This window comes from Oryzias melastigma, linkage group LG12 (genome assembly GCF_002922805.2).
Source record: "Oryzias melastigma strain HK-1 linkage group LG12, ASM292280v2, whole genome shotgun sequence".
Classification (NCBI taxonomy): Eukaryota; Metazoa; Chordata; class Actinopteri; order Beloniformes; family Adrianichthyidae; genus Oryzias; species Oryzias melastigma.
The window spans coordinates 3,700,377-3,716,118 of record NC_050523.1 but is presented as its reverse complement, the minus strand read 5'-3'; the positions used below and the strand labels follow the sequence as shown (position 1 = coordinate 3,716,118).

At 39.3% G+C, this 15,742-nt stretch overlaps 1 protein-coding gene across 3 annotated transcripts; it reads right to left on the bottom strand.

The window, feature by feature from the left end:
• Positions 1-1,239: 1,239 nt before the first annotated feature.
• lg12h2orf42 (linkage group 12 C2orf42 homolog) lies at positions 1,240-11,971 on the bottom strand. Of its 3 annotated transcripts, none has more exons than XM_024298996.2 (9): positions 11,840-11,971; positions 10,495-11,560; positions 7,466-7,582; positions 7,276-7,368; positions 6,806-6,910; positions 5,960-6,067; positions 3,165-3,265; positions 2,917-3,079; positions 1,240-2,847 (listed from the first exon to the last, which is right to left on the bottom strand). In XM_024298996.2, the coding sequence occupies exons 2-9, from the start codon at positions 11,543-11,545 to the stop codon at positions 2,621-2,623; spliced, it is 1,965 nt and encodes a 654-aa protein (XP_024154764.2). In that variant the 5' UTR covers positions 11,546-11,560; positions 11,840-11,971; the 3' UTR covers positions 1,240-2,620. The 3 variants fall into 3 exon arrangements, with proteins under 3 accessions (XP_024154764.2, XP_024154765.1, XP_036070319.1); XM_024298997.2 differs by having other exon boundaries at positions 11,789-11,946; XM_036214426.1 differs by having other exon boundaries at positions 2,668-2,847; positions 2,921-3,079; positions 11,789-11,946.
• Positions 11,972-15,742: the final 3,771 nt, after the last annotated feature.

Genomic DNA, 15,742 nt, shown 5'->3' with positions numbered 1-15,742 from the left:
ATTTAAAGACGTTCTGTGTTGTGATGTCAAACTGTTCCACATTTAGTTTCCATCACAAAAGTGCAAAAAAAAATAAGAATTTGACATTTAAACTCCATGAAAGTTCAACCTTGCCTCCAACCTCCTTCCTCGTGACATCCTTCAATGAACATCTTCCTCCATTACTATTATAGATAATAGACTAATACACTACATAAACATTACGCTATGTAACATGACATGACTACTATTTTAAATTAAATAATTCTCTTTACTGAATATTAATAAATAAATAAACACTAAAATGCTTTAAGGTTAACAGAGAATGAACCTATTATAACTTAATCAAAATCTCTTGAAAGCATTTCGTTTTCACGATTTAAGCTAACACTGTAGCTAACATTATAATAGTTGCATAACGTTATAGCCAACATCATAAAAACAAGCTAATGTTATAGCAAACATTTTAACAGTTAGCTAACATTATAGCTAACATTATAAAAACGAGATAATGTAATAGCTAACATTATAATGTTAGCTAATATAGCTAAAATGATAAAAAATAAGCTAATGAAATAGCAAACATTACAATGTTGGCTAACGTTATAGCTAATATTAATCAAAATTAGATCATGTTATAGTTAACATTATAACAGTTAGCTAACATTATAGCTAACACTATAAAAATAAGCTAATGTTTTAGCAAACATAACAATTAGCTAACAACGTGGCTAACACTATAAAACTGAGATAATGTTCTATCAAACATTAAAATGCTAGTTAATATTATAGCTAACATTACAATTTTAACTAACGTTATAGCTAACATTATAATGTTAGGTAATATTATAGTTAACATTATAAAAATAAGCTACCGTAATATTATAGCAAACATTATGTTAGCTAATGCTCTAGCTAAAATGATAAAAAATGATCTAACTTTATAATAGTTTGGTAATGATATACCTAACCATTGACTGTATAAGAGAACTGGACATAGTTTTACATCATTCATTGAAAATTACTTCTGGTTCCAACTAAATGAAGTCAATTCAGTCACTGTCTTACAGATGTCGCCATATTGGAACCAGACAAAGTCAATAAGCAGTGATTGGTCCGAGTTGGTCTGAGTCATCATTTCTATGGCAACACCTCTGGCCAATCAGGAGTGAGCTCGTTGGAAAGCCACGCCCCTTCCACTAAATGCTAACCCTGGAATGATGAGACCAAGTGAAAAAGGAAGAACCACAAGAAGAAAAATGAAAGGAGTGTAACCTTTATTAAAGGTGGAGGTGATAGGATGTCAACAGCAGACTGATCTTAGGACGAAGGGACGGCTTTGGATTCCAGATTCAGGTCAGAAGTGGCAGATGAAGAGTGGAGCAGAACAAGTGTTTATTCTTAAGGACAATCTTCTATTTTTGCAGTAGTCAATTTGGTGAAACTCCAGGTGAAAACTGTCATAACTTTGTATATTTTTCTGCGATTCTGTGTGAAAAGTTACAAGAAAAGCCCATTTAAACTGGACTTTTGGCACTGAAAATCTCAGCAAACAACACCAACGTAGATCCACAGTCTCAGCAGCTGCACTCCTGATGCAACATTCACAACAAACACAATTTGATAAACTAGTTTGACGACTTGCTGTCCCACATTAGTCCGAGGAGGGAAAAAATTAAATCAGAATAGAATTAGAAGACATTTTTATTATTTTCTTGATACTAATAAGAAGAATATCAAAACGTGAACGAGAACAAACTTCAACAATCAACTTTTTCTCCATCACACTGATCACATCATCAACACATCACTGCCAAAGCGGAGTTCCTGATTGGCTGATGCCAAAACTCAGATATTTAATCTCTGGAACTAAATTGCAACAAATGTCAGAATTTTTGATGCTCCACATTGTGGTAAAACTGTCGGTGTGGAGCCATACCTTGAGTAGGTCTGTTTGAGATCATGCAGGCGGGCACAGCGCGGCTCAGATGCAGTGCATTTTGGGTAGTTTTTGTTCTGACGTCAATCATCATAAAAATATGGCGAGAAAGAGGCGGGAGCAAGGCACATACCCAGGCGAGTACATCTGGAAATCTGGCACTGTGCTGACAGCAAGCTGTCTTTAGGACTACAAAACAATGCATTGTGGGAAAAGGTGTCCTGACAGTTCTTATATCAGAAATGACTGGTGCAAAATGAAGGAAATTTGTGTATTTTGTAACTCTTTCTAGTATGTAGTGAATCACTGAAGTTTTCAAATCATTCATGGTTATGTGTTTTATTGTTGCCTTTAAAAGTTCATTTTAATTTCAATTTATTTATTTAATTAGTGGTATTATTATTTCTTTCATTCACATTAAACCAACCCAGCGGCTAATTTTCATCTGTTATCCGCAGACAGATGTTAAAAATGAATATAAAAGACATGATAGTGAAGATTGTAATAAGGAGGAGAGGCGTATTAAATGTTAAGGACAGACCTGACTTCCTGTTCTTGTTCAGAGAGAAGACAAACTCCTGTCTTTGCTGAATTTTTCTAAGCATGGGTCATCAATAGAGTCTAAAAAGACCTCCTGGTGGAGGTTTTCATTCCTGCGTTTCTCTCATTGGTTGTCAGTGAAGGCGAGTGACTGGAAGACCGTTAAACTACCTGCAGGATTTCAGCGGCCTGTTTGACGTTGGATTGGTTAAAGTCCAGCTTGCCGCCTCCTTTCTCCGCCGTCCCCTTTCTGTCGGCGTGATCCGGCTGGCCGCTCTGCTGGTGGCCGAATTCGAAGCTGATCCGCAGCTCCCCCATCTGGCAGCGCGGCAGGACGTCGGGGATCCACTCGATCACAAACGGACTGGCCTCTTTCTGGTCGGCCGGTCCTGGTGGAGACGACAGCGTGAGCTCAGGCGAGCGCCCGGCAGGAGGAAGAGGAGGGGACGCCGACTCACCGACTTTGAGGAAGGTGCGCAGCTCCATGGGCCTGATGGCCTGAGGCCGGTCTGCTCTGGAGCCGTCGAGTGGCTCCTGTTTGGGCTGCGGGTCGGGGCATCGGAAGCGCGAGTACGAGCCGTCAGCGTTCCTCACGAAACTCTGAGTGATCTCCAACGGCAGCTGCAGGACGGACGGGTGGGAAACGGTTCACACCCTTCAGTCACCATTTCCCAGCAGAAATGACCCCTGGAGGGACTTTTTTTACCTCTGGGGTGTCAAAGATGCGTTTGACCTGCAGCAGGTTTGTGATGTGCCACGTGTATTTGGAGAAAGAGCCCGCGGGAGCCCCGTCGGTCCTCAGAAAGGCTGAAATCCAGACAAAGAAGAGAAGAGGAGAAACCGTCAGGGATAGGTTTACTTCAAACAACAATAAACTTATTTGAATATTTTGCGATTGAAATTGTACTGAATTAAACAAAGAGAATGACTATTGTTTGTAGTTTCTGGACATTTATTTTAATAAATGAGGCGGAAGATAAGCGTCGATCAGATGGCTGCAGCGTGGAGCGTCAGCACGATGCCAACCACCAAGAATCTGCTCTGACAGCTCCGCCCCCAGTCTAACACCAACCCTCATTTTCTGCACTGAGCTAGTGGTGATCAGCAAAAAAAACTTTCCTTTTAGATGCAGAACACCGTATTTCTTCCAGTCGTCTCCTGTCTTCAATAAATTCAAACTCAAACAGGTGTTCGTTACTTTAGATCTCTTTAGAGCTCCTTTAAGGACGCGTGTTCTAAACTAAGTAAATAAGTAAATAAGTAAAATCAGTAGCGGTTTTAGGCACGGGCAATACGGGCAGCTGCTCGGGGCGCCGATTCAAAGGGGGCGGCATCTCAGCGCTGGGAGGAAAAAATAATCTGCGTAATCTGTTATGTTTTGAATGGCCTGAAATCAGCGAATTAGCGCCCTCTGCTGGTGCAGGCGCCCCTGTCCGCTGAGCAGGAGACGGACAGGTGTTTAGAGAGAGGGAGGGGCGGAGGGACAGTTCAGCTGCGGGTCTCTCCTAAACGAAGAGGACGGATGAGGAAGGAGGGCGGGGTCTACTTTGTAGAATGTTTTATTTTTAAGTCAGTCATAACATGACATTCTATAACCCATGTGTTAATACAGGAAAAGCTCTAAATTAACAACTGCCAAACGTGGGTTAAACTTTATTTGGCGGTCAGAAAAGCTCTTTGACTTTGACAGGTGAGTCTCTGTTCTTCATCTCTGAGGCTCAAACACAACATGATGGAGTCTGCTTCTCCTCCACTGTTGGTCACCACAAACATCCATTTTGGAGTTGATTCAAAACATTTAATCAGGACTTTATTGCGCAGACTTAAAGGGTTTAATTGTCACATTCACCGCGGCACGAGGTGCGTTCAGGGGCTGCGTGGAATTTCCGCACTTATGCACGCATTAAGAACTCGCTATTGCTGCATTCAGGTGTGCTGGGAACTTCTAGCATTTGCTCACACTGACCCCAGCAACACAAACACTCACTGATTTGGTGCTCCATTTCATTGTGACTCACAACAACACTGATCAGTAACATTACACACATTTATGCAAAAATGTTGCACATATTAAGCATGTTTTTATATGCATGACATTAAAAAAACCTTTAAAATAATTATTTTACTGTTCTTAACTAGTTTTAATCTTTACTCTTCTATGATTAAAAAAAAACATTTGTGATTTGAACAAAGTCAATTTCTTAAAAAAATGTTAAAGACATTAAAAAATGACTAGAAATAAACCTTAGGGCTTTGATGAAAAGTTGATGCTAAGGAGTGTGTTCATCTAAAGGTTCAGAGAAAAGTTAAAAATTAAGGGAATAACGGTTTTGATAAACATACAACTTCTTTATTAGACAAATGTTGAGCTGGTATAAAGCTAATATGGCTGGTAGACTTTGGATGTCATAACTAAACATGTTTTTAACATTGGATTGAGGAGCAACATGACTGATTTTTCTTCTCTGGAGTACAGATTAATATGGTAATTTAAATGTTCAAATCATGGATGTTTTTTTAACCATCATATTTCCTCATATAGTTTTATTTATAAAGTATATTTGTATTATAGTACGTACTGATAACTGTTATTATGCTGCACAGCATTGTGTTAAATGTCTGTTGTATGTTTTTAATTGTAATTCTAGGAAAACATGGCAACGGACAAACAAAAATCAGTTGGGGAGGGGGGCGGGGGGGCTCTCGCCCGGGGAGTAATTCAGTGTAGAACCGCCACTGAGTAAAATAAGTAAATACATTAATCGTCTATATATGTTTTGTAAATATTTATATTAATCAGATACAGTTCAGATACTGTAAAATCTATTAGTGAAATAGGATTAATATAAAGAGTTACATGGATTCTCCAACAGAGAAGTTCCTACAATTGTTCTGCTTCTCCTGGTGGGCGCTTTAGTTTTACCACTAGGTGGCGATCACGCTGTAGAACTACAACTTATTCTAAAAGAAGAAGAAAGTATGAGGAAAGTTGGAGTTCTTTTAGACCACAAATTGTTACTTTAAAAAATGTTTCCTTAATAGTTTGGAAAGTTCATAAGTTTATAAAGATGTTCATTTAGTCAGCAATATATGTTTAAGTTAGCCGGGTGTTAGCATTAGTAGCCGTCCTATGGGAAATCGCATAATATGTCAGCATCAAGCTAGCAAACTTTAGTTTTATATCGATCTCGACTTTTAAGGATCGACTTTTGATCTGTTAAGCTTAGACAGATTCTGATCGTTTAATCGATTTTATCAACCTAGTGAATAGGACATTGAAAAATGACTAAAAGTTAGCGCCATATAGACGAGATTGTGTTGATTAAAATTATAAGCAAGAAAGTAGTCTTTCAAATTGAAAAATACAAAAATGAAGATTTAAGTGCTAGGTTGCAAAAGGTTAAAGGATAAAAAAAACGGGAGTACACATCTTTGGATGTTTAGGAAAATGAAATTCAAGCAGAAACACAAAAGGCTTTTGACCAACAACAAAAGCTGAACCTGTTGTGAAGTTTGGCAGCCTCCTTTTCTTGGATCCAAGCGACAGTCGCTGCTGCAGGGCGTTGAAGAATTCCTGAGGGATGTGATAGACTAAAGGCTCCGGTCTCCCTGCAGAAAAAAAAAAACACTTTTATTCAAGATTTCAAAACATCTTGAAACAATTAAAGCTACATGCTAAATGGCTAAAGTCGTCTTCATGCAAAACCAATTTTCTTTTCAAAATGGCAGCTTTTCTTTTGATTTTATCTCCATAGCAACCATTTTATTTTTTGGTCACCTGGAGGTGAGGAACAAGTCTACGTCACTTCTAGAAGAATCGGTAAAAGTAAATTTTTGTATTTCCTTGACAACGGAGGTTTTTGTAAACCACACCCACATTCCTAATATGTTCATACCATATATTATATTGCTTCGTTCAGCTTAAAGCCAAAGACTCATTTATTCAATTTTCATAATATTCCAGTAAAAAATATGCACACTACTTTTGCTAACGCCATTCAAAATCTATAAACTTTAATATTAACGTTTTTTGTCAAGTTGATTCTCAATGATGCTCGAGGAGTTAAGAGGCAGTAGATTGTAATTCCTAGGAGTTTACATTTGAAGAAAGTACTAAAGGTGTTTTTTCTCTTATTTCCAAGGTCAAAGGACTGATGCCAGAAAGAGATGACTACGATGTGTCGCCCGATTCTCTGTGCTGCCCTCTTGTGGCCACATGAATAATTAACTGTGAGTAAATTATTAGAGAAGGGGGAAAAAGAACTAAAACCTCCATAAAAATCAAACTTTAAAGTAAATCCCTGAGAAGAAACTGAAGTCTATTTCTTCAGGACGTCCTGGATTTACCATCACACTGGTAGTCCATGGTCTGGTGGATCCGCTCCGTCACGCCGGCCAGCCACTGCTGGAAGCTCATGGTCAACGTGCACTCGTCCATAACCTGAGGGCTCCCTGAGGGAACACGGGTTAGCAGGTCAGATATCGCAAGTCTTTATAAGAAGATCTACAAACGGATTCAAATTTAGCTTTACTCGGAAGATTATGAAATCATGAATGTATTGAATTTTATAGATAAAAAAAGCAGCTTTTAGGTAAGAATTTATGATTTACCAAAATAACAGTGTCACCTTTCTTTAAGTGAACTGCTGGAGTGAACAAGTATTTTAGAAGAAAAATGTTATAATATTCACAAATTCTGGATAGAAACTGCCCTTCTCCTATGAGCCAGAAGCTTTTATAGAAGCAGAAGTGCGTCAGATCAGGAGAACATCAGGATTTGTGCAGCAGGATTGAACAGGAAGTGTAAAAAATGAGACCTGCAGCCTTGACGCCGCCAGCTTTCCTCCCGGCGGCCTTCCTCGGACCGGAGGCCGACGCCCCCTCCTTCCACGCTGCAGGTGGAGCTTTGCCTAAAGCAGGGAGGCGCAAACACGACATGGAAAGTTCAACAGGAGAGAAGGAGGAGGAGGAGGAGGAGGAGGTTCCTGAGGAGTCGTGCAGACCCACCAAAGGACGATTCGTCCAGACAGATCTTCATGGCTTTGGGGTGGGGGGGCTGGGTGTCAGGCTGCAGCAGAACTTTCTCATCAGAGTTTGAAGTGACGGAGGGTTTCAGAGGAACTCCTTAAGGAGAAAAACAAAGAGGAGACGCACTTTAGAGGAGGAAAAGTGCATGAAATACAGCTGTTTTAGCTTTCCAGTGTCATACTTTAATATTCTGGATGAAAGCTGTTTAGCTTTTCAACTTTTTATTTATGTATTTGTTTGAAATATTAAAATAAATTATTTGGAATTTAGCTAGTATTTCAGCTACATACTAGCTATTTTAGCTAAATTAGATATTTGACCAGATTTTAAGACTCTTCTGGCATTTAGATAATACTGTAGCTTGCTAACAGCTTCAACCATTTTAGCTTTCAGCTTCTGCGATTTCAGCTATCGGCTTCTGCGTTTTCAGCTATCAGCTTCGGCGTTTTCAGCTATCGGCTTCGGCGTTTTCAGCCATCAGGTTTGGCATTTTCAGCTATCAGCTTCAACAATTTCTGCAATTAAATTTACCTATCAGTTTCTGCTTTTTCAGCTATCAACTTCAGCAAATTCAGCTATCAACTTCAGTATTTTCAGCTATCAGGTTCAGCGTTTTCAGGTATCAGCTTCAGCACTTTCAGCCATCAGCTTTGGCATTTTCAGCTATCAGCTTCAGCGATTTTAGACATTATATTCAGCTATCAGCTTCAGCGTTTTCAGCTATTAGCTTCTGTGTTTTCAGCTATCAGCTTCAGTGATTTCAGCTATCAACTTCAGTATTTTTAGCCATCAGGTTCAGCATTTTCAGCTATCAGCTTCAATGATTTCAGCTATTAAATTCAGCTATCAGTATCTGTGTGATCAACTATCAACTTCAGCAAATTCAGCTATCAACTTCAGTATTTTCAGCTATCAGGTTTGGCGTTTTCAGCAATCAGCTTTGGCGTTTTCAGCTATTAGCGTCAGCGACTTTAGCTATCAACTTAAGCGTTTTCAGCTCTCTGCTTTGGCGTTTTCAACTATCAGCTTCGGCGTTTTTAAGCTATTCTTCAGCTAACAGCACAAGCATCTTCAGCAACCACATTCAGCTTACATAATTCATACTAGCATTATTACAGGTCATGCTATATATCTAGTTGGAATATTTTATTTTCCTACTGATATGACAAAAAAATAGTAATTGGAGTCGTAATTTCATTACATGAATAATTTCTCACTCTACAGAAATGTGTTGCATTCAATTAAAAAATAAAGGTTTTTCACTCAAATTTTACCATGGTTTTTGCTGTAATATTTTTAAGAACTACAAACAGGTTAAATTCTGGTTCTTGTGTGTCAGTCTAAACTTATTTAAATCTCACTCTGATCATTTTTTGATTTATTTTCAAAGCATCTCCCGCATTCTTTTAACTATTAATCATTTTTTTAGGCTAAATCAAAAACCTGCATTGTTTTATAGGACATAGTTTCTGCAGAGCGCCAGGAGTTCATTAGAAATTCACCTTTCAGCTTTGGGCAGGACTTTTGGTGCAGAGCAACCCCTTTCCCGTCACCCATAACTGAGCTTTCTCCCACTAGCTTACAGCCCCTCATGCCACCACTCTAACATTAGCGGTGCAAAACAAATGCAGAGCAGTATTGGAGCTATCCAGCTGCACAATTTGGATCCAGAGGGCTTAACTTATGGTATATTTTCTGTCAATAATACAATCTTTCTCAAACTGTATGTGTTTGTAAATAATAAATATACAAATTAGTGAGAAAAACATACTCAGCAAAACAAATTTGAGTTAAATGTTCTAAATATATGTTCTCCATCGTGAAAAAATGCCACAAGAACATGTCAAAAACACATTTTATCATAGTTTAACTTGTTTTTGCTTTTTAATTAATTAAACTTTTAATATTTTGTTACCTTAATATACATTTTTATATATTTATAAATGTGTCACTAACACAAACAACAGATTGATTGTTATAGCTTAAATATACATAAATATTTTAAAGAAGGGCAATTTTGAGTTAATATTTTTTAGTTTGTTTTCTTTTTGAAACATTTTCTATATTAATTTTATTTCCTGCATGTAATGTAGCTTAATGATCTCAATAAATACCCACTCTGGTGAAAATTTAACTTTTTTTTAGTGATTTTAACACATTCTTGTAGCATTTTTCTGACATTTAAAAAGAAAAATCAAACCTAAAATTTATTTGAGTATTTCTTTGTTCAAAGCTGGAGCAGATTTTTAAAAAAAGCTTTTTTGGGAGGTAGAAAATACACTGAGGGCCACAAGCTCACTGCTCTGAGCACTCAGCAGTGGGACGGGAAAGGGGGGCGGAGTAGTTATATGCCGATGATCACACCCAAAACTCAGAGATGAATTTCTAATGAACTCCTGCAGAAACTATGTCCTAGATAATATTATTTCTTAACTCCAAATGACTACATTTTTTTGTTTCCGTCCATTTGTATACAATAAAATTCTTCTAAAGTTAGTATTAAGATATTCAGAAACTATTCACGCAAAGAGATGGAAATTACTCTCAGAGGGAAGATGGTGTTTTAAACAACCAGCAATCAGAAAAAGTACGAGTGTGTGGAATTGAACTGTAGAATAGCCCTGACAAATTAAACAATTAAAGACAAACTGTTCTTAAAATACTTAAAATCAAACAAAATTAGCAAATACCCAGTTATTTACTGTAAAAATGATAATTGTGGAAAAAGAAAAAATTTTATTATGTGGAATATTTTGGACTAATATGTGAAAATAGATGGAGGGATTGGCTTAAATAAGCATTGGCTTCTGCCTATCCATTTATTAAACATGTATTTTTTTAGTTCAGTCTAACTGAGCCTCTTTTTTTTCTTTATTTTGATTTTTTGTATTAGTTTGTTTTGTTCTAAATGTTTGAAATAAATAATAATTAAAGACCACTGGGAACTCTTGGATAATAGATCAGAAGATGATAAGTGTCTCTTTAAAGTAACGGGCAGGTCACTGTACCACAGGAGGAGGAAGAGGAGGCGGCCTCGGGGAAGGCTGCAAACTCAGGGGTCAGTTTTTTGCTGCTGGCGAAGGCCCACACACAGGCGTAGAAGTGCAGGCATGGCTGTGGGAGGGTGGAGCAGGCGGGGTGCTCTCTCCCCGCTCCGTTTGCTCCAGGTTTGCCCGACCTGGCGCAGACCTGGCAGGCGCAGTGAAAGACGCTCCTTTCTCCTTTGGAGGCCTCCGACGGACATGCCGAGTTGACCCTGAAGTGCAGCAGCCCCAGAGGATGATGGGAGTCTGGCTGACACTTCACAACCAGCGTGTCTTTGGAGACCTGCTGCACCAGGGGCCCCGGAGAGAAGATGGCGAGTTTCCACAGCTCCTCCCGCAGCTCCGCCGAGACCTGCAAGCTGTCCAGGACGGAGCTCTTCAGGGTGAGCGGCGTAGCTCGACTCTGGCACTCGATGGCCTGCCGGATGTGGATGCAGAGGCTGTCGGAGGACGGCTTGACTGCGGCCGGATCTGCCTCCCGCTGGTTTAACCTCTGACTCTGCTTACAGTAGGGTAGAAAGCAGCGGCCCAGGTTGATGCGTGTGAGCAGCGTGGTGCCGTCTCCCGTGGCGATGGCCGTGTCCGTGGGCACCAGCTCCACAAAGCCCCACTGAGAGCGTCCTCTCCCCCTGTGGCACACAGAGAACACCTCCGCTCCTCCCCCCGAGCCGCCCCCCAGGACTCCCCCATCCTCCTGACTTTTGCCCCCTTTCTCTTCGGCATCTGTGATCAGCCTCACCACCTCCACCGTGCTCCTCTTGCTGCTTTTGGCCGCCCCCGGGGCGTTCCTGAGGGACACCCCGCAGGCCTTGTTCTTACAGCTGATCCCACGGGTGCCATTGAAGACGCCACACTGGGGGCACCGGCGGATGCCCCGGAGGGTGGCCTTGCCCAGGTTGGACAGGAAGGATGGGGTGGTGGCAGCTGCTCTTCTGCTGTCCCTCTGCTTTGCTGCCAGGCTGACTCTGCTGGTGGATGGAGTCACAGAGGAGGTCTCTGCTCCTTCACTGTCCATGTCAGGCCTCCACACCTGACAAAAAGGATGAAGGAGGAGGAAAATATAGAAATGTCGACTCAAAGTAGGTAAAAAACACAAACACACAGTTATGTCGCACTTTTTTATAATCCAATAAAAACTTGAATAAAAGCTGCCATATTTACTCCGACACATTTTAAATACTTGTATAATTTGTGCGACGCAAGTGTTTAAAATCTCAACACAAACGACAAATTCAAGAGCATATTTTAGACAGAAAACCTCAAACTAGGCAGAATCCGCCGCCGTTTGGTTGAATTCAGAGCCTCAAACCTCCAAAAAGCGTCTCGACCGTCGCCATTCCTCCTTACATCCAGAGAGCCGCAATGCGCCTGTAACGAAACTCCTGATTGGGCGGCTGAGGTCACGTGGGGGCTGAACCGCTCAGGCCTACAACGCGTTGAATGATGGGAAACGTGGCTGAGTTTATTAAAAAGGAATTTATTTCTTTTTTTGTCGTCAATTAAAACATTTGATATTTGATTTATTGTACGTGAACGATGCTATAAAGACTAATTAAAATATATTTATAAAATTCAAAGTTTTAAATGTTAGAATGTTTTTACGTCAATTCTTTGATTTTATTTTGACTGTCTCACTTGAAGTTATTACGGTCTTACATTTAGAAAAATATTTTTTTCCAATTTCATTAATTAAGTAGAGTAAATATTTTTTCCTCATATTTTAAAACAAAAATACAGAATTAATTTTATAACATAAAAGTAGCTTCGCTTTCTTACTCAAATGTTACTAATAAAAATAAAAATGATAAGTGAGTCAAAAAGTTATTTAATCTTATTTTTTAAACAACATGGCAAAATAAATAAAATAATTGTCCAAATTCATATACACACAAAAATTACTGTGTAAATAAACATAATGTTGAATTTGGTCATTTTTACCTTATAGTAAAATAAATCTACTAGGTCTCATGGTATTTTGAATTTTAATTCATCTAATTTTTAAATTGTATTTTTCATGGTCTCAGGCTGTATGATTCTGCCTCAGCCAGATGAATCTGATTGGTTCATAGAAATAGTAATTGAATTATAGATATATTTTAGTGCTACTAAGTATTTCAGGAGCACCAAAGTTTTCTTCATATCTGTACATCCAAACATTTAAATAAGACTCACTGCAATGGAAATTATGTTTTTAACAAGTTATTGTGGCATTTTTCTGATAATAGAGGACATATATAAAGAAAATTAAACTTAAAATTGCATTTCTAAGTATGGTAATATATAATAACTGCAGCAGATGAAAAAATGCAGTTTGGAAAAGAGACAAAAATATTTATTACAAGTGAGTCATAAGCTCCTTGGTAGTCCTAAACATAGAGCTTGCAACAATGGGAAATGCTGCACAAACAGTTTCACCCACATCTAAGAGAAGTATTTCTAACAAACTCTTGCCGCTCTGCACAAACTGTCCAAGAAAACAACAGATTTTTGGCTAAATACTGCATTTTTTTTTTTTTTACAATAGATCAAAGATGATTGGAATGGTACTTTTAAGCACACAGAAAGAAACCTTCATACTAGGCAATTTATCCTTCTATCCTTCAATTTTCATTTAGTTCTCCATGTTTGGTGCAGTGTGATTCATGTGTTGTCCATTCATTCCAGATTCCAGATGGATTGTCTGTGCTCCTGTCTTTGGTGTGGACCTCGCCTCTGGCTCATCTCATGCCTCCAGCTCCTTCTGGATGATGCCCATCTGCTACACTATTCAAATATATAGTTGTAGAGCAGAGTTTGGAAGCCTTTGACTACTGATCGAAACCTAGAAGGAGCCGCATAGTCTTACTCAAGAAATTTGGATTTGCATTCAATACCTTCTTTTTTGAAAAATGAATTATGTCTATTTTTTGCATGAACAAAATCAAAAGTATAAAAAGAAACTAGCATCTCTCAAAATTTGATTTTTTTCTTTTTACATTTAACAGAGGCTTAAATAACTAATTTTCAAAATAAAAGATATTCTGTGCTAAACGGGATCATCTCAATACAGCTCTGCACTACGAAGTGATTTTTAATACTGTATTACTTTGCATATAAAACATCTCCATGAAGGTAGAATTGAGCAAACAAGGCTTCTTTTGGTCAACAGGATGTAAAAACCTACATAGTTTATCATCTATGTTCACCTCCGCCATCAATTTATACATTTAACTAATCTAAATGAAATAAATGTTAATTAAGCAATACTTACTATTATTAAATATTAAATACTGTTTAATATATATATTTTTTCCAGTCAAAGAGCCACCATGGAGGCTGGATTAAAGAGCCACATGCGGCTCTGGAGCCGCAGGTTGCAGACCCCTGTTGTAGAGTTAGATGAGATCATTCTTCTTTAACAGTCCTGGTACATCACCTGTCCATCTTGGGAGAAGATCCCTCCTTCATGTGGACATCTCTGAGTTTTTTCCACAGAATCTTTATTTTATTTTAGGACTTCTTCCTTATCGAGAAGGAGAGTCCAAAGACAGGGATACCCAGTTTACCTGTTTAGTTTAGCAATCAGGCGTTGTTTATATTTTATGACTGATTTTATGCTTTTGGACAGTTATCTGTGTGAAGCCCGTTGAGACAACCGTGTTGTAATATTGCGCCATGTAATAAAGTAGAACTGAATTTAACCGGGCTAGTGACTGGCACAGGAACACCCACACATGCATCCCATTTTGGCTGCATAGTTAGGCAGTACCATGGAGGGTCTTGGGTAGGGGCCCATACTGGATTCAACTCATTCAGTCCTACACCCCGCCAACTGAACCATCCCGCCGCTAAGTGGTTCAGTTGGCAGGGTGTAGGACAGGTGCGCTCGCTTACGAAGGACACAAGAAGTTGCAATAGGCGAGTCCCTTCATGCTACTACTGATGTAGCCACAAGGGGGCCAAAGTGTGGGTCTCCCTGTGGCAATCCCTAGCCCGGTTAAAGGGTAACCAAACAGGGAAGTTGGAGGCTGACTCCACCCACAGCCGAAATTTGAAAATCCAGTCAGAGGGGTGGGGCTTTAAAACAGGACTGTTATCAATAGGTGTGTTTGAGATCATGCAGACAGGCACAGTGCTGCGCAGATCGCCTGGATTGCAGTGCATGTTGGGTAGTTTTGACTCAGACGTCACTTGTCAATCATCATGAAAATATTGCGACAAAGAGCCGGGTGCAGCTGGAAATCTGGCGCTGCGCTGACGACAAAACAACGCATTGTGGGAAGCGGTGTCCTGGCAGTTCCTGTACTTCAATGTGATTGATCAGAAATGACTGGCACTAAATGAAGGAAATCTGCACATTTTGTAAAATTAACAAGATTTCAAATAATCTGTGGTTTTATGTGTTACCGTTAAAAGTTTACTTTGGTTTGAATTTTATTGATTTCTCTGGGACAGTGGACATTAAATTAACCCAGCGGCTGTTTTTCATCTGTTGTCTGCGGACAAATGTCGAAAATTATTCATACTAAGAGGGAGAGGCATATTAAAATTCAACTGAATGTTAAGAAAAACCCAGACTTCCTGTTCTGGTTCAGTCCCGCTCTCAGCCTTCCTCTCAGGCGCCTTTCCCCGCCCCCACCTGTTCTCGCCGATGATCCAGGCGAGGCACAAGTCATCTCAAACACACCTATCACTGGAGCTGCAGGTCATGACGTGGGACTTAAATGGTTTGACCAATCACGAAATTCAACTGTAATACGTGAATACAACCTGCAGGGGGCGGCACACTGGTGGTTTTTGACCATAATTCCACAAATTAAGTAAAATTATTTTGTCAAAAATTTGGCAATGACCAACAGACAGCACTTTTAAAGCCCCATTTGTAGAGGTCAAAAGCCAAAAAAAGGTTAATTAAGGGTTAAAACAGAAGATCTGGGGTAGAAAATGTCTGTCAGAGCCCCCCTTGATAGGATGTGCCCAACAACTATATTGTGGATCCTTAAAATAGTAGGAAAAAACTGTCTATAATTGTTAAAGCACGTAGTATTTGGAGTAAAATGTTCAGTTTTCCATCAAATCTACTAAAGTACAAAGTGCAGTAAAGTTGATTTTTTTTTCCTGAATAAATGTGAGTATCCACCTCTGTGAAGAAAGCCGTCTTTGCTTTGAATGTAGCAGCTGCTCTTTAAAATGACATGCAGGGAAATTGGGGGCCGTTTCAAACATCAGCGTT

Coding starts and splice junctions, on each gene's coding strand:
- lg12h2orf42 (XM_024298996.2), bottom strand. CDS start 11,545: ATGGACAGTGAAGGAGCAGAGACCTCCTCTGTGACTCCATCCACCAGC. Junction 3,266..5,959: donor GCTGCCAAACTTCACAACAG/GTTCAGCTTTTG, acceptor TCTGGATTTCAG/CCTTTCTGAGGACCGACGGG. Junction 2,848..2,916: donor GCGCACCTTCCTCAAAGTCG/GTGAGTCGGCGT, acceptor CGTCTCCACCAG/GACCGGCCGACCAGAAAGAG.